At 37.2% G+C, this 12374-nt stretch overlaps 2 protein-coding genes and 1 long non-coding RNA gene across 7 annotated transcripts in view; 2 read left to right on the forward strand and 1 right to left on the reverse strand.

Moving 5' to 3' along the window:
- TRPM4 (transient receptor potential cation channel subfamily M member 4) overlaps window positions 1-9889 on the forward strand; it is a 58359-nt gene extending 48470 nt beyond the window's left edge. Inside the window, exons 18-25 of one of the 3 annotated variants that reach the window (XM_087917052.1) lie at window positions 31-163; window positions 1079-1253; window positions 2373-2541; window positions 3162-3343; window positions 4000-4132; window positions 5821-5893; window positions 6324-6420; window positions 8691-9885. In XM_087917052.1, coding sequence (XP_087773178.1) covers window positions 31-163; window positions 1079-1253; window positions 2373-2541; window positions 3162-3343; window positions 4000-4132; window positions 5821-5893; window positions 6324-6420; window positions 8691-8695 — 967 coding nt within the window. In that variant the 3' untranslated portion in view covers window positions 8696-9885. Of the gene's footprint in view, window positions 1-30; window positions 164-1078; window positions 1254-2372; window positions 2542-3161; window positions 3344-3999; window positions 4133-5820; window positions 5894-6323; window positions 6421-8690 lie in introns of those variants that run through there. The other 2 variants (XM_026710645.2, XR_015740227.1) reach the window with 2 other exon arrangements.
- LOC113442837 (uncharacterized) lies at window positions 1135-11790 on the reverse strand. The gene is made up of 3 exons (XR_003375040.2): window positions 11639-11790; window positions 6319-6405; window positions 1135-1305 (listed from the first exon to the last, which is right to left on the reverse strand). It is a non-coding gene; the product is annotated as an uncharacterized LOC113442837 (long non-coding RNA).
- A 69-nt stretch (window positions 11791-11859) lies between these two features.
- The window catches only part of PNKP (polynucleotide kinase 3'-phosphatase), a 28487-nt gene continuing 27972 nt past the window's right edge, over window positions 11860-12374 (forward strand). Inside the window, exon 1 of one of the 3 annotated variants that reach the window (XM_026710802.2) lies at window positions 11860-11981. The gene's annotated coding sequence lies outside the window, so the exon portion shown is untranslated. The remainder of the gene's footprint in view (window positions 11982-12374) is intronic. The other 2 variants (XM_087917067.1, XM_026710798.2) reach the window with 2 other exon arrangements.

The following is a 12374-nucleotide window of genomic DNA, read 5'->3' on the forward strand; positions in this document are numbered from 1 at the left end:
TTTTTCTTTACTCCACTGTCTAAATCACAGGCTGTTTCCTTCATCATATGAATCAGGACGCACCATTCTGTGCCTGGATTTCATGATCTTCACCCTTCGACTCATCCACATCTTTGCAGTGAACAAACAGTTGGGGCCGAAGATGATTATCGTTGGCAAGATGGTGAGAAGGTGCACTTTTTATGCACATGGAATAATACACAGAAAGAGGATTGTTGAATACGCAGGAGGGTTGTTTGTTTGCTTAAGAATGAACAGGCACTGTCTAACGAAATTTAAGCCAAGTGCAAATGAAATAGAGCTGCAAAGTCTATTGGATTTAACATAGGAGAGCAAATTGTCTTTCAATATGGCAATTGACTGGCCCACCCTACCTGTGCTGGCAGAAGGAGCATGCTGCAGACCCTGTTGGTCAAGGAATTCTGGATGGCTGGGTCCAAAAGAGCCTATCCTGTCATAATTCCTATCCTCTGGAATATCATACTCCCCCACCTCCCAATAAGATCCACCCTCACCCTCATCTTGGTCTTCCAAAAAGGCCTTCAAACCTGGTTTTGTCATAATAGAGGTGGTTAACAGACAGTTTAGACCCCACCTCCTTCTCACATGCGTCTTGTTCTCTTCCATGACATCTTTGTTAATTTTTAAGTCAATTTTAATATTAGCATTTATTTATTTTCATGTTTTAATGCACGCATGTCCAAACTGCATTGAGTTAAGAGGCTTGGGCTGCATACAAAATATGTAATTTTATTTTTTTATTGTTCTATTATTTTATTTTTGCATTGTTTTAATTTCCTTTTTATTTCATGGTTTTTATGGTTGCGATCTGCCTAGAATAGCTCATGGTAAGATAGGCAGCAAATAAATTTAATAATAACAACAACAATAATAATATAGTAAATATAACTAAATATCACACAGTAATGTTAAAAGTTTACGATCTTGTGAGGCTGCAAGTTGGACATGTCTGTTTTAATGTTTTATCTTGTTGCTTTATATCATTGCAAGAAACCTAGAATTGCCGCTAGGTGAGATGGGTGGAATAATTTCCTTTGTTCTCTCCTTCTCTTCCTAGATGAAGGATGTATTTTTCTTTCTGTTCTTCCTTGGGGTATGGCTGGTAGCCTATGGGGTCACGACTGAGGGTCTTCTTCTCCCACACGATCGAAGAATCCCTTGGATATTTCGACGTGTTTTCTACCGACCTTACTTGCAAATTTTTGGACAGATCCCACTCGGTGAAATTGATGGTGTGTATTTTGGGGGTGCTTGCTGACTTCTCTGATTCTCATCCAGTTTGGCCTGTTGAAACCCAGGAAAGAGTAGTGCATGTTATAGATAAAGTACCAAATAGGCAATTGCCTGCTGAGGATTGTTAAACAACTCCTTTATTTCTTATTTATTTATATTTGATTTAGTTTCTCTGCTAATGCAGAAAAAAGATAGAGCTTTCCATCTCTTTTCTGACAGTCTGCTCCCTCACCTGCATGGAATGTCGGTTAGCTACGGTGATAAAGCTCGTTCCTAAATATATGACAGAGATAGTCTAAGATGGAAAATATAAAAAGCAAGACAATTACAATATTGAGAGTGTTAATTAAAAAATAAGATGGAAACAACTAATAAAATTAAGTGTAGGCTTTTGAAAGGGCATAAAGAAACAGTTTTTCGTATTGTGCATTATGAATATAAGGAATTCATTGACTATGAAATATTGACCAATTATTTAGATCAACTTAGAATGAGACTGGACAAGAGCTGTTGGCCATGACAATTTAATAGTCTTTGCAAGCTTAGAGCTGTAAAATCTTGTGGAGAAAAAAAGGAAATAATTTGAAATATTTTTAAAGTTTTTTTTCCCTCTTCCCACTAGGCCTTCATATTTTTATACAAGCTTAATAGTATACTTCAGAATATTAAATGCTAGTTGGCAAATAAGGAGAGACAGGGCCACCTTTATGAAGGGGTCTGTTTGAGAAACCTATAGTTTCTGTAAAGTATTTGGGTGGCTACTGATAGGAATGGGACTCTGCATTCTGCAGGCTAATCTGATCCAGTAGATATTTTTTAAGAGTTTTACCTTTTATTCCAGAACAGCCCCTTCACACCAAAACTTTTGGGCCATAACTTCCATCAGTCCCAACTGATATAGCCAGGTTCCACAACTGATGAGAACTGTAAGCCCAACTATAAACCCAAAGAACTGAAGGAAACCAAATATGTAGACAGGTAATTAAACACTAAACCATCTAGGGCTAAAACAACCCTATACAAGAATTTGGTGCATTCTTTCTTCTAGACAGGCAGTAGTAAAATCTTCCTCAATCTATGACTTTCATCTCATTTTTTCCTTTGATACTCTTCCCTAGCTGCCCAGATTACAGCCTCGAATTGCACCTATGACCCCTTAGCCATTTTGATGGAGGACGCGAATCCGTGTACCAATACCTATGCTAATTGGCTGGTGCTCATTCTTCTTGTGATCTTCCTGTTGGTAGCCAATATTCTGCTCCTCAACTTGCTGATTGCAATGTTCAGGTACCACGACCTCAATTCTATCAAAACAGGATTAAAAAAAAATCTTTTAAAAAGTCCTTACACAAATCTCCATAATAAAAATAATAATAATAAAAATTGGAATAAGATTATGGTCCAAACCTAGTTCAATAGGACATTATACTTTTCAAAAGTAATTTAGACTGTAACTATTTTAGCCATTTCAAGTTCAGTTTTCAGCAAAATAGCTTCAAAAAAATAGTTAAAGAATAAGCTGTTGAATTAATTCTATGATCATACTTCAAACATGGCAGTGTCATATATTTATGAAAATACATTCACAATATTTTTATAACTTTTTCCATGGCTCAAGTTCAGGGAAAGAAAAATATTTGCTGCTAGGCCAGTGAATGATAGAACAAGACGGCTGCACCTGTACATTTTCTTTAACCCACCCTTAATTGTTCTGATTAAACAGTATGGTCTTTTGTTGAGATGTTCATGTAGAACAGGAAATGTAGAAATATGTTGGTTCATGTTTCTTTTCCATCCATATGCTGTCTACGATTGTGTGCCAGCTAAGGGATGAGCCATTCAGTTTGAAGTTGACTCTTCCAGTTTGGAGAAAGGTAGGACTAACATATTGTTTCCCCGACTAATAGTTACACGTTCTCCAAAGTGCAAGGCAACAGTGATATCTACTGGAAATCACAGCGTTACAACCTTATCTTGGAGTATCATAGCCGGCCTGCATTGGCTCCACCCTTCATCCTGATCAGCCACCTACATCTTTTGTGCAAGCGTCATATCCACAAGGTGCAGTCGGCAAAGAGACGTGACTTCTGTGAGTGCTATAGGCAATTTTGGGATAGATAGAGATAACCTGCCTAGGAATGCTGGAACTCTTGCAGTGTTAACCAATCTAGAGAACATCAGATATGGGAAGGTTTTTCAAGGTCATTCGTTCATTCATTGGTTGTCTTTATATTTTGCCATTCAACTGAAAGCTCAAGGTGGCAAAGAAAGGACTTTCCTATGTTCATCTCCACAAAATAGATTTACAGATGAAGAGCAAGTAACTAGATCAGCAATAATGCTGAAATCACTGTTCTATATCAGCTCTTTATGATTATCAAAAATGATTAATTCTAACTCTATGTCATTATCAATCATTATTGCCTTGGTTCTGCACCGAAGGTGCCTGACTTTTGGCTCCTTCCCAAGTTTTCCTCTTTTTCCAAGCAAAATTCTCCCTCTGTGAGAATCATTAATAAGGTTTACTGAGATGACAGAGATATGGTTTCAAGAATTTCAGAACTATTTCTGATTTACAGCTAACTGATCCACTGATCCATTAGGGCAGAGACTTGCATTGTACATCAATTAGTGAGGAGCCATTTCTTTTCACCAATAATGGATAGACTTGCAGGTAACTGTTTACTAAACTGACTCCTGAATCATTATCATTCTGTGAACCAATAATTAATCTATTTTGGACAGTGCTAGAACTCTCTGACATCCAAAATAGGCGACTACTGACATGGGAATCAGTACAGAAAGAAAATTACTTAGTATCCCAGGCTCGACAGAAACGTGACAGCGACACTGAGCGACTTCGGAGAACTTCCCAAAAGTAAGAATGGGGAATAGAAGACAATAAAGAGGAAGGAGGAGGTTGAGATTAGAGAAGGACTGATCAGTTTAAGTCCAAATTGAATCAGGTTTTTTTTGTTAATTAAGGTATTTTTTTTATCCTGAAATGTTTTAAAAGTTTGTGAAAATTGAATTAAAATAGGTATTTTAACATTTTCTTAAAAATGCAATTTAATCATTTAATTTCAAAATATGTTTTAAAATATATTGAATCATGAATATTTCATCAAATGCAAAGAAATGCAAAATCCAAAATACAAGTGCATTTACAATCCCAGCATGTCTGACCAGAATGTGCAGATCAAATCAATTTACACTGAAATCTATATATATATTTATATAATCAAAATACCACTCACACATCATCACAAAATCTCCAGAATGTAAAGCCTACAAACTTGAAATTTGGCACGTATGTTCCTCTTGGTCTCTAGGTGCTCACTAAGAAAGGATTTTTCAAAATAACCCTCAGAGCATTAGTATTTCCTATATTATTATTAACATGCTCTGATGCTAAGGAATTCTACTCCCCCGCCCCACCTGAAAACAAATCTGTTCCAAATGCAAAACACAAGCAGAGGAGAAGAATTTCAGTTTTAGTTTCAGAGCCCCAAGCAGCTTTAGTACAGATCAGTTGAGCTAAGCCACACCCAGGCTTCTTGCTGTCTCCTTCTTGCTCACACAACAAATACTGCTTCAGTTTCCAAACAGCCCTCAACTCTCTCACAAACTGACAGGATACTAGCCAGATGAATACTGATGGATGCTGGTAGGTAGAGGGACATTTTTTCCCCTCATTTTCCTCCCCCCAAACTAAGCCCGACCACATAATTTTGTAGCGAAGCACGGCTATCGAGCTAGTTTTAGATAAAATTTCATGTCCATTTTTAATTAAGAAAAGCATGTTACAGACAGATTTCCTAAACCTGATTTGTTTCAGATATTTTTAGTAGCTTCTTCCAGAGATATTGCTTGGGAAATGAGAACAAAAGTTTCTATGCATGCTACATCTGGAGAATCTTCCCTGTTTATTGATCAACCATTCCTAAAATGAACAATAGTGTGGTAAAATGCAGTCAAATGTTTCTGGAAGGTGCCTTAGGCTGCATTCAGAACCATTATAGAGTTGTTGCAAGTATTTTGTGTGTGTGTGTGTGTGTGTGTGTGTGTGTGTGTGTGTGTGTGTGTGTGTTGGGGGCTGTAGCTTTGCAGACTTTCTGGATGGTGCATTCTCCTCTTAAAAACACTTTCTTCACCATGCCTGTGTTCCAAATACAATATGGAAATTCCATATTTAGGAAGACCCACTATAACCCATAGGATTTACATTAGCTATTACTAGTTTGTCCTATTCATTTCAATGGCTCTAAGTATCAACTATTAATACTGATGCACACCTAAATCAATTTCTTTACTCAATATTGAGATTGGAAAGTGTTCACCCTTCCTTCTAAAAAAGCTTGTCTATAATTTCCTATAATCCAATCTTTCTGCCTAGATGTATTAGAGCAAAAGTACTTCTAGCATCCTTTTGTGGGGGAAATGAGAGCTTTGGAATCAAATATAGGAGACTATCAGAGAGGATAAAATATTGTCTCAAGCCCCTACAGAGGAAAAAGACTGACTGTGTTCTTTCTTTGTAACTGCCTCACACCTCTAATTCTGCAGAGTCGATCAGGTTTTAAAGCAGCTTTCTGACATCAAAGAATCAGAGCGACGTCTGAAGACCCTTGAGATGCAGGTATGGGAATAGTAATGGATTCTTTGAAATGGGAGGAAAATGGGAACTGATAGGACAAAGGCAAAGGTGAAAAGTAGCAGCAGTAGATGAAAAAAGGCCTGTCATATTAAGAGAGTAATTCGCGGATAGGGGAATCTTTGGCCTTCAATATGTTGTTGACTTTTTCTCTCCAGCTCACATACCAACCAGAGCTGGCTGTTGTAGTACACCAACCACAGATTTCTCCTCTAAGACTGAAATTTCACTTTTTCACTAAATGGATTAAATACATCTAAAGGAATCACAACTGGTTTTAACAATGTTTTAATTTTTTTAAAGCCACACTGGTTGGCTAAGCCATCAACAAGAAAATCACAATATGACAACTATATCCCATAAACCTTCAAAAAGACTGCCTCCCAAATATGTTTCTTTCATTTACTCACAATAGATGGAGTATTGTACCAGTGCCTTGTCTTGGATAGTAGATATCTTGGCCCAGAGTGACATAGCAAAAGGAAAACAAGTTCCACCTATTCAAAAAAAAGGTAAGTAGATAGGAAAATTCAGAAATACTTAAGGATATGTATATTTAATGGACAAATAAGCATTATTCTAAGTAAAGGATAGCATTTATCCATGTAGATCTCTTAATGTGCATGTGTGCATGTATCTACATGTAATCTATATGCAAAATTCGCCATGAATGAATCTGTAGGGAATGAACTTCAGAAAAGTTGGCAAATTGCTGAAGAAAAACTTCATAGGCATGGGGATACTTAGTTCCTTTTCATATTTCCATCTAGAGGGCAAAAAATGGAGAAGAATAATCCAAGACTTCTCTAGATTTGATGAGGCGGCCATGCAACAGAATCTCTTGCAAGAGAATTAGAAGCAGAGATGTTAGTTTCCACACCCCTTTGAAGAAATGCAAAATGTGTTGGGTTCAATAAATACATTCCTCTGGAAAGCTTCCTTATTGGTAAGGGTGGTGAAATCCAGAGCTGACAGAACCACCTTATTCCTAAGCTCCATCATACTCAGACCAACAAAACAGACAGGAAAGAGTAGAGCACCTTCTTTTCTTTTGTTGGATTAGGCTAAGTTGTTCCAGTATCTTCACTGATGTCATTATATTTGCATCCTTCCTCTTTTCTTATTATCGGCCTTCTTAGGAAAGGTGTGTCACAACACCTATAGATTTACATAATTTACAGCTTCTTTTGGGCCACCTCCTTCACAGCTTCTTTTGAGGCTCTTTATGCTATAATTAATTCTATGAATTCTGTCAGTGGTAAAGAACCATTTTGGATCTTCCCATAGCTTCATTGTGAACACAGAGAGGTTAGATAATCCCCATCTGAAGTAGTCTTCTTTCACAGCTCTTGCAAGAAAAGAATGGTAAAAAATAATTTGGAGCTTGGGGTGCTACACTGATTTAGAGATATTATTACTATTAATCTTCTCATCTCTCCTTTTCATCCATCCCCTCCCACTTGTGACTGTATGACGGTAACTTTGTCGCTTGTATCCTTACGATTTATATGGACTGTTTCCTAGTATGATTTGATTACTTATTCTACCCTATGACTATTATTAAATATTGCACCTTATGATTCTTGACTCATGATGAATGTATCTTTTCTTTTATGTACACCAAGAGCATTTGCACCAAGACAAATTCCTTGTGTGTCCAATCACACTTGGCCAATAAAGAATTCTATGATCTAAGATAGTTTTACTTCAACCTCCTCCTCCAATTTTTTTTTACTATTTTAGAAAAAGCAATCATGCACTTAAAAAACAGTGTTTTAATTATACTGTACTTTCAATTGATGTTATTTATTTAATTTCTATACAATCACGATTCACATTCTTGACATTCAACAGAGCTTGAAATTCAGGTTTAAGAAAATTATCTCCCTTTTTTAGTTAACTGCATCTACGCTGTATCTTCTGTGTTTCCTTTGCAAAACAAAGACGGGTGTAAGTTGTGGTGAAAAGGAATACAGCAATCATGTGGATGTAGATGGCATGCACTCTTGATTAACTAGACTGTCTGGTATTACTGGACAATTTGAGTTCCATTATAAGAATGTGACAAACTATAGCTAGATTACTAGAGTTCCTGAAAGGAACAATAATTAGATGCGATGGCACCCCAAATCTTCTTGATCCTTGGTTCTCTTTATTCTTCACACAAGTTGTTTTTGGTAAAGATCAAGTAGCATCACTCTGAGGGGTGGAAAGAGTTGCTAACAATCAGATTAATTGCCAAGTGTGGAATGGGAAAATCAAATTATTTATTCCTCTGATGAGGAAAATCCCACTTATTTCAGAAGAAACACTCCCCAACAGAATACAAGTAGTCTTTGTCTTACTACCATAATTGAGTCTCAAATATCTGTTGCTAAGAGAGCCAGTTATTAAATGAATTTAGCTTATTTTATGACCTTTTTTGCTACAGTTGCTGTTGTTAAATAACACCGTTGTTACATGAATTTGGCTCTCATTGACTTTGCTTGTCAGAAGGTTGCAAAAGATGATCACATGATGCCAGGACATACGAGTCATTTGCCAAGTAGTCAAACTTTGATCATGTGACCATGGGGATGCTGCAATAGTTTTGTGAAAAATGATCACTTTTTCAGGACCACTGTAGTTTCAAACGGTTATTAAATGAACTCTATAAATCGAGGACTACCTGTACAATTAATCTCATCTAAGACTAATGAGAATCACTGCCCCCTAGTGGATTATTTGGATGTAACAGAATAGTACAGTAGTTCACATCTTTTGTTGATCTCTTTTCTTACAGATTGAACTTTTCCATGGCACATGAAAAAAGACAGGGAAGAAATATCAGCTGCTGCTGTTCACAAAATCCCAAAAGTGTCTCAACATCTGATCTCTCAGAGAATTAAAATGTAGACTTCAGCAGGAAATATTTGAGAGAATTCAGGATCACATTTCAGTTCAGCTACAAAATACCTTACGTCTGACTTTAGTTTTCTTCATTGGAAATAGGAATTATCTACCTCACAGCATTTCAGTGAGAAAGAAATGTGGACAATTAAAAAACTGATATGCCAGACATGCAAACACAATAGATAATAATCCTGTCCTATACTTATATTAATAACTGAATCAGCTGCTACTTTTGTTTGCAGTCAGTAAAATGAAGACTCAGAACATTGTAAACCACTCAGAGTGCTGTTATATGGAGTGGTATTTAAGTGCTATTGCTAAAATAATATATTTGTGTAAATACTGAGATGGGCAATCTTTTGATGGCTAGACCACAATTACATTGAGCTCCTCAAAGTTCAAAAAGAAATAATGTGATGCAAACCTGATTAGATTAGCTTTTCTGGGGTGTTTGAGAAAATGTTCTTCGTTTTTATTGGTTATACTTTGGTTTTCCCATGATTCCTGACATAAATTAGCAAGAAATTGTGGTTCTGGTATAGTGCTCAGAGCTTTTGGATGGAAATTTGATGATAAACTTGATATAGGTGCCACGGTGGCTCACATGGTAAGATGCTGGGTTTGCTCACCACCGAGGCCAGCAGCTCAGTGGCTTGATTTCCGTGAGCGAATAAACCACGGAGGGACAAGAAAGGAGCCTCCCCCGATTGCCTACTGGCATGCAGGTGTCCTGCGGGTAAAGATAACACCACCTCAGTGATCCCTGGCTAAATACATGCCATACGCTAAATAAATAAATAAAATGGGAATAATAATATTAATGGGAATAGGTAGGACATGCTATGCTTTAAAGGAATAAATGGGAATTAATTAAAGTCCATGCTTCAAATGCAGGAGGCCCAAGGTTCAGTCCATGGCATTCCTGTCAAAAAAATCTTGATGTAGCAGGTGATAGAAACATTTTCTTATTTCCTGAAAGCTCTAAACCTATTATCAATGAAAATAGATAATGCAACGATATGACCTATTACAAAACAACTTTCTGTATTCTTAAGATAATTAGCTCCATAAGTCTTTATATGGACAATCCAGGCTGACATTAATTTCTCTAGTGCATGTTTGCTTGACATCTCATTCCTAGTTGCCTTTCAATCAGCCAAGGGGCCATGCACTTGCAAGTGTGAGTAAGTGAAGTCATGTGTGATATCATTTTCTAATATAACAATGAGTAGAAACTAGAACTTTTCTAACTGACGATATATGCACCAGTTCTAATGGCTGGAATTCACAGACAACAGCATGGTTGATACTTGCAAGCCAAAAGAACATACTCCTAATCATGTAAATACTTTTGTGACTTGCTGGAGAAGAAAACCTGGTTGGTTTATACTTTAAAATTACATCTACTGGATGATTAAGATTCTAGGGTTAAAAAAAAGTTGGATCACCTAAGACTTTTGATTAACCCACTCAGTTCTGGGAAATACAAAGAATATTGTATCCATTTCAGCCTGCACATGACCAAAGATCCTTTATATGCAGGAGGGGATGTTGTGTGTTTGTAAATAGACAAAAGGCAGCATTTAACCTGAATTTTCCTCTTGGTATTTTCAACATAGGTAATGTCTGGTCAGTAAAACAAATTGTACTTTTAAAATTTGTTAAGAAAACCTCATAGCAGACAAAAAACTAAACATGCCTAGGCAAATTTAAGTGAGCAAATCAGGCATTTAGTCTTTCTCCTGTACCATTATCCAGTTAAAACTGTTTCAAATGTGGTTGATTTCATTGAGAAATCAATATTCATGGTATCATATTTATTTCCTCCTGGCTATGTTAGGAGCAGCTTTATGAGGACAATAATTTTGAACTCTGTTACTTCCTGCCCATATCCACAGCTGTTTTTAGCTTGTTTCTTGAACCCAGCAGACAATCCTATTAAAGAGGATCATAACTCTCCATCATATTTGATACAACCTGACCTGAGGTCAAAAAAATCTGCTGCTCTCTTAATGAAATATTGATTCTCAGCTTTGTTTTTAATCATGGGTCAAACAGTCCCAGGACTCTGGAGATTAGCAAGGGGGGCAAACAGTAGTGATGGTCAGTTACAGGTAATTGCAGAATAGTATTATATTGCTAGAAAATAAAGTTTGTTCCAGAGAATAATTATAGCATTTAAGTTTTCAATATTAGCCTTCAGTGTTTTTAGGGTTTTTAAACTGTGAACTTGTTTGTGAACCAAATGGTTACTGAAAGGGTATTTACAAATCAAGCCATTTACCAAATCAATTTTCTTTATAAATGCCACTTTATGGTTAAATTAATATTACTTCTTCTAACATTGCTAGAAGTACATAACAGAAGGGTTAGAATGCATATTTCTGAAACTGTAATAAACAGAAGGAAATTAGTACTATTAATCATGTGGTATTTTATAATATATTTGATTAAATGCATTTCATGGAAAGTTAAAAGTTTTTTTTAAAAATCCAGAAACCTTCAAATCTTTTTGCACAATAATTCCTGATCATCATGCCTGTGAATTCCCCTTCACAAAGTAAACCGCTTCAGATTTCTTAATGTGGAATCTAACCATAAATGATTAAAAAGGGGCAGAAAGAAAGGCATACCTCAGTGTTTCTCATCTTCAACAATTTAAGAAATTGTGGAATTTGCCAGAATTCCCCAGCTAGTACTAATATCCCAGAGTGACATGATCATTCACGGCAATTCTCACTTTAGAAATGTAAGCCCTCTTATCCCAACCACATCCATGTTGCATATCTTTTTGTTTGTAACAGCATCAAGCTTTAAAAAGATTACAGGCTATTTTACCGGTTATTATTTAGGACCGACGCAGGCTCCCAAATTACATATCCTATTGTCACAGGAGTCCCTTCACTCCCAGGGAACAACTTGAAAGGGAACCAAAGTTGCCGGAACTCATTTCCAGTCCTTCTCGTGCGCCCCCGGAAGGGGGCCTAGTCGAAGCGCCGGGCTACGGTAGAGATAAGAATAGAGAGTTGTATACTATTTCCGACCCAAATTGTGACCGTGCTTCACTAAATCGGCTGGTCTGACGCCAACCAGTCCCTGGAGTATGAAGCTGTTGCTTCTGCGGATCGCTCAGCACCGAATTTGGGCCATTTGACCAGACCGACCTTTGCCGCAGCCTAAGGTGTGTTTGGGGAGGGTAATTTGTCGCTTACTCGATGGGCAGGTTTTTTTTTTTTAATAACTATTATTATATGCCATCAAATCGTTTTTCACCAGCAATCCCACAGATACATTTTCTGAATGACAATCTATCCCTACAAGCAATTTCTAACTACATCGTTCTGAGCACAGTCGAAGAACCTGTGACTTTTCCTTCCCCGCCGTGTCTGGGTGTGCTTCCCTTCTCCACTTGGTACCCTCCCCCCTCCAGACGCGTTGTTGGAGGACAATACCAGACTTCCCCACCAGTGGATGGGAACGGTTAATTATATCTGGAGAGCACCAGGTTGGGGAATGTTGATGGCGGAGGAGGGCGGGGGCTGCAGGGTTGATGGCAGCAAGAACCCAGGAGAAT

The sequence above is a fragment of the Pseudonaja textilis genome, chromosome Z (genome assembly GCF_049901715.1).
Source record: "Pseudonaja textilis isolate UNSWEBS1 chromosome Z, rPseTex1.2, whole genome shotgun sequence".
NCBI classification, from domain to species: Eukaryota; Metazoa; Chordata; class Lepidosauria; order Squamata; family Elapidae; genus Pseudonaja; species Pseudonaja textilis.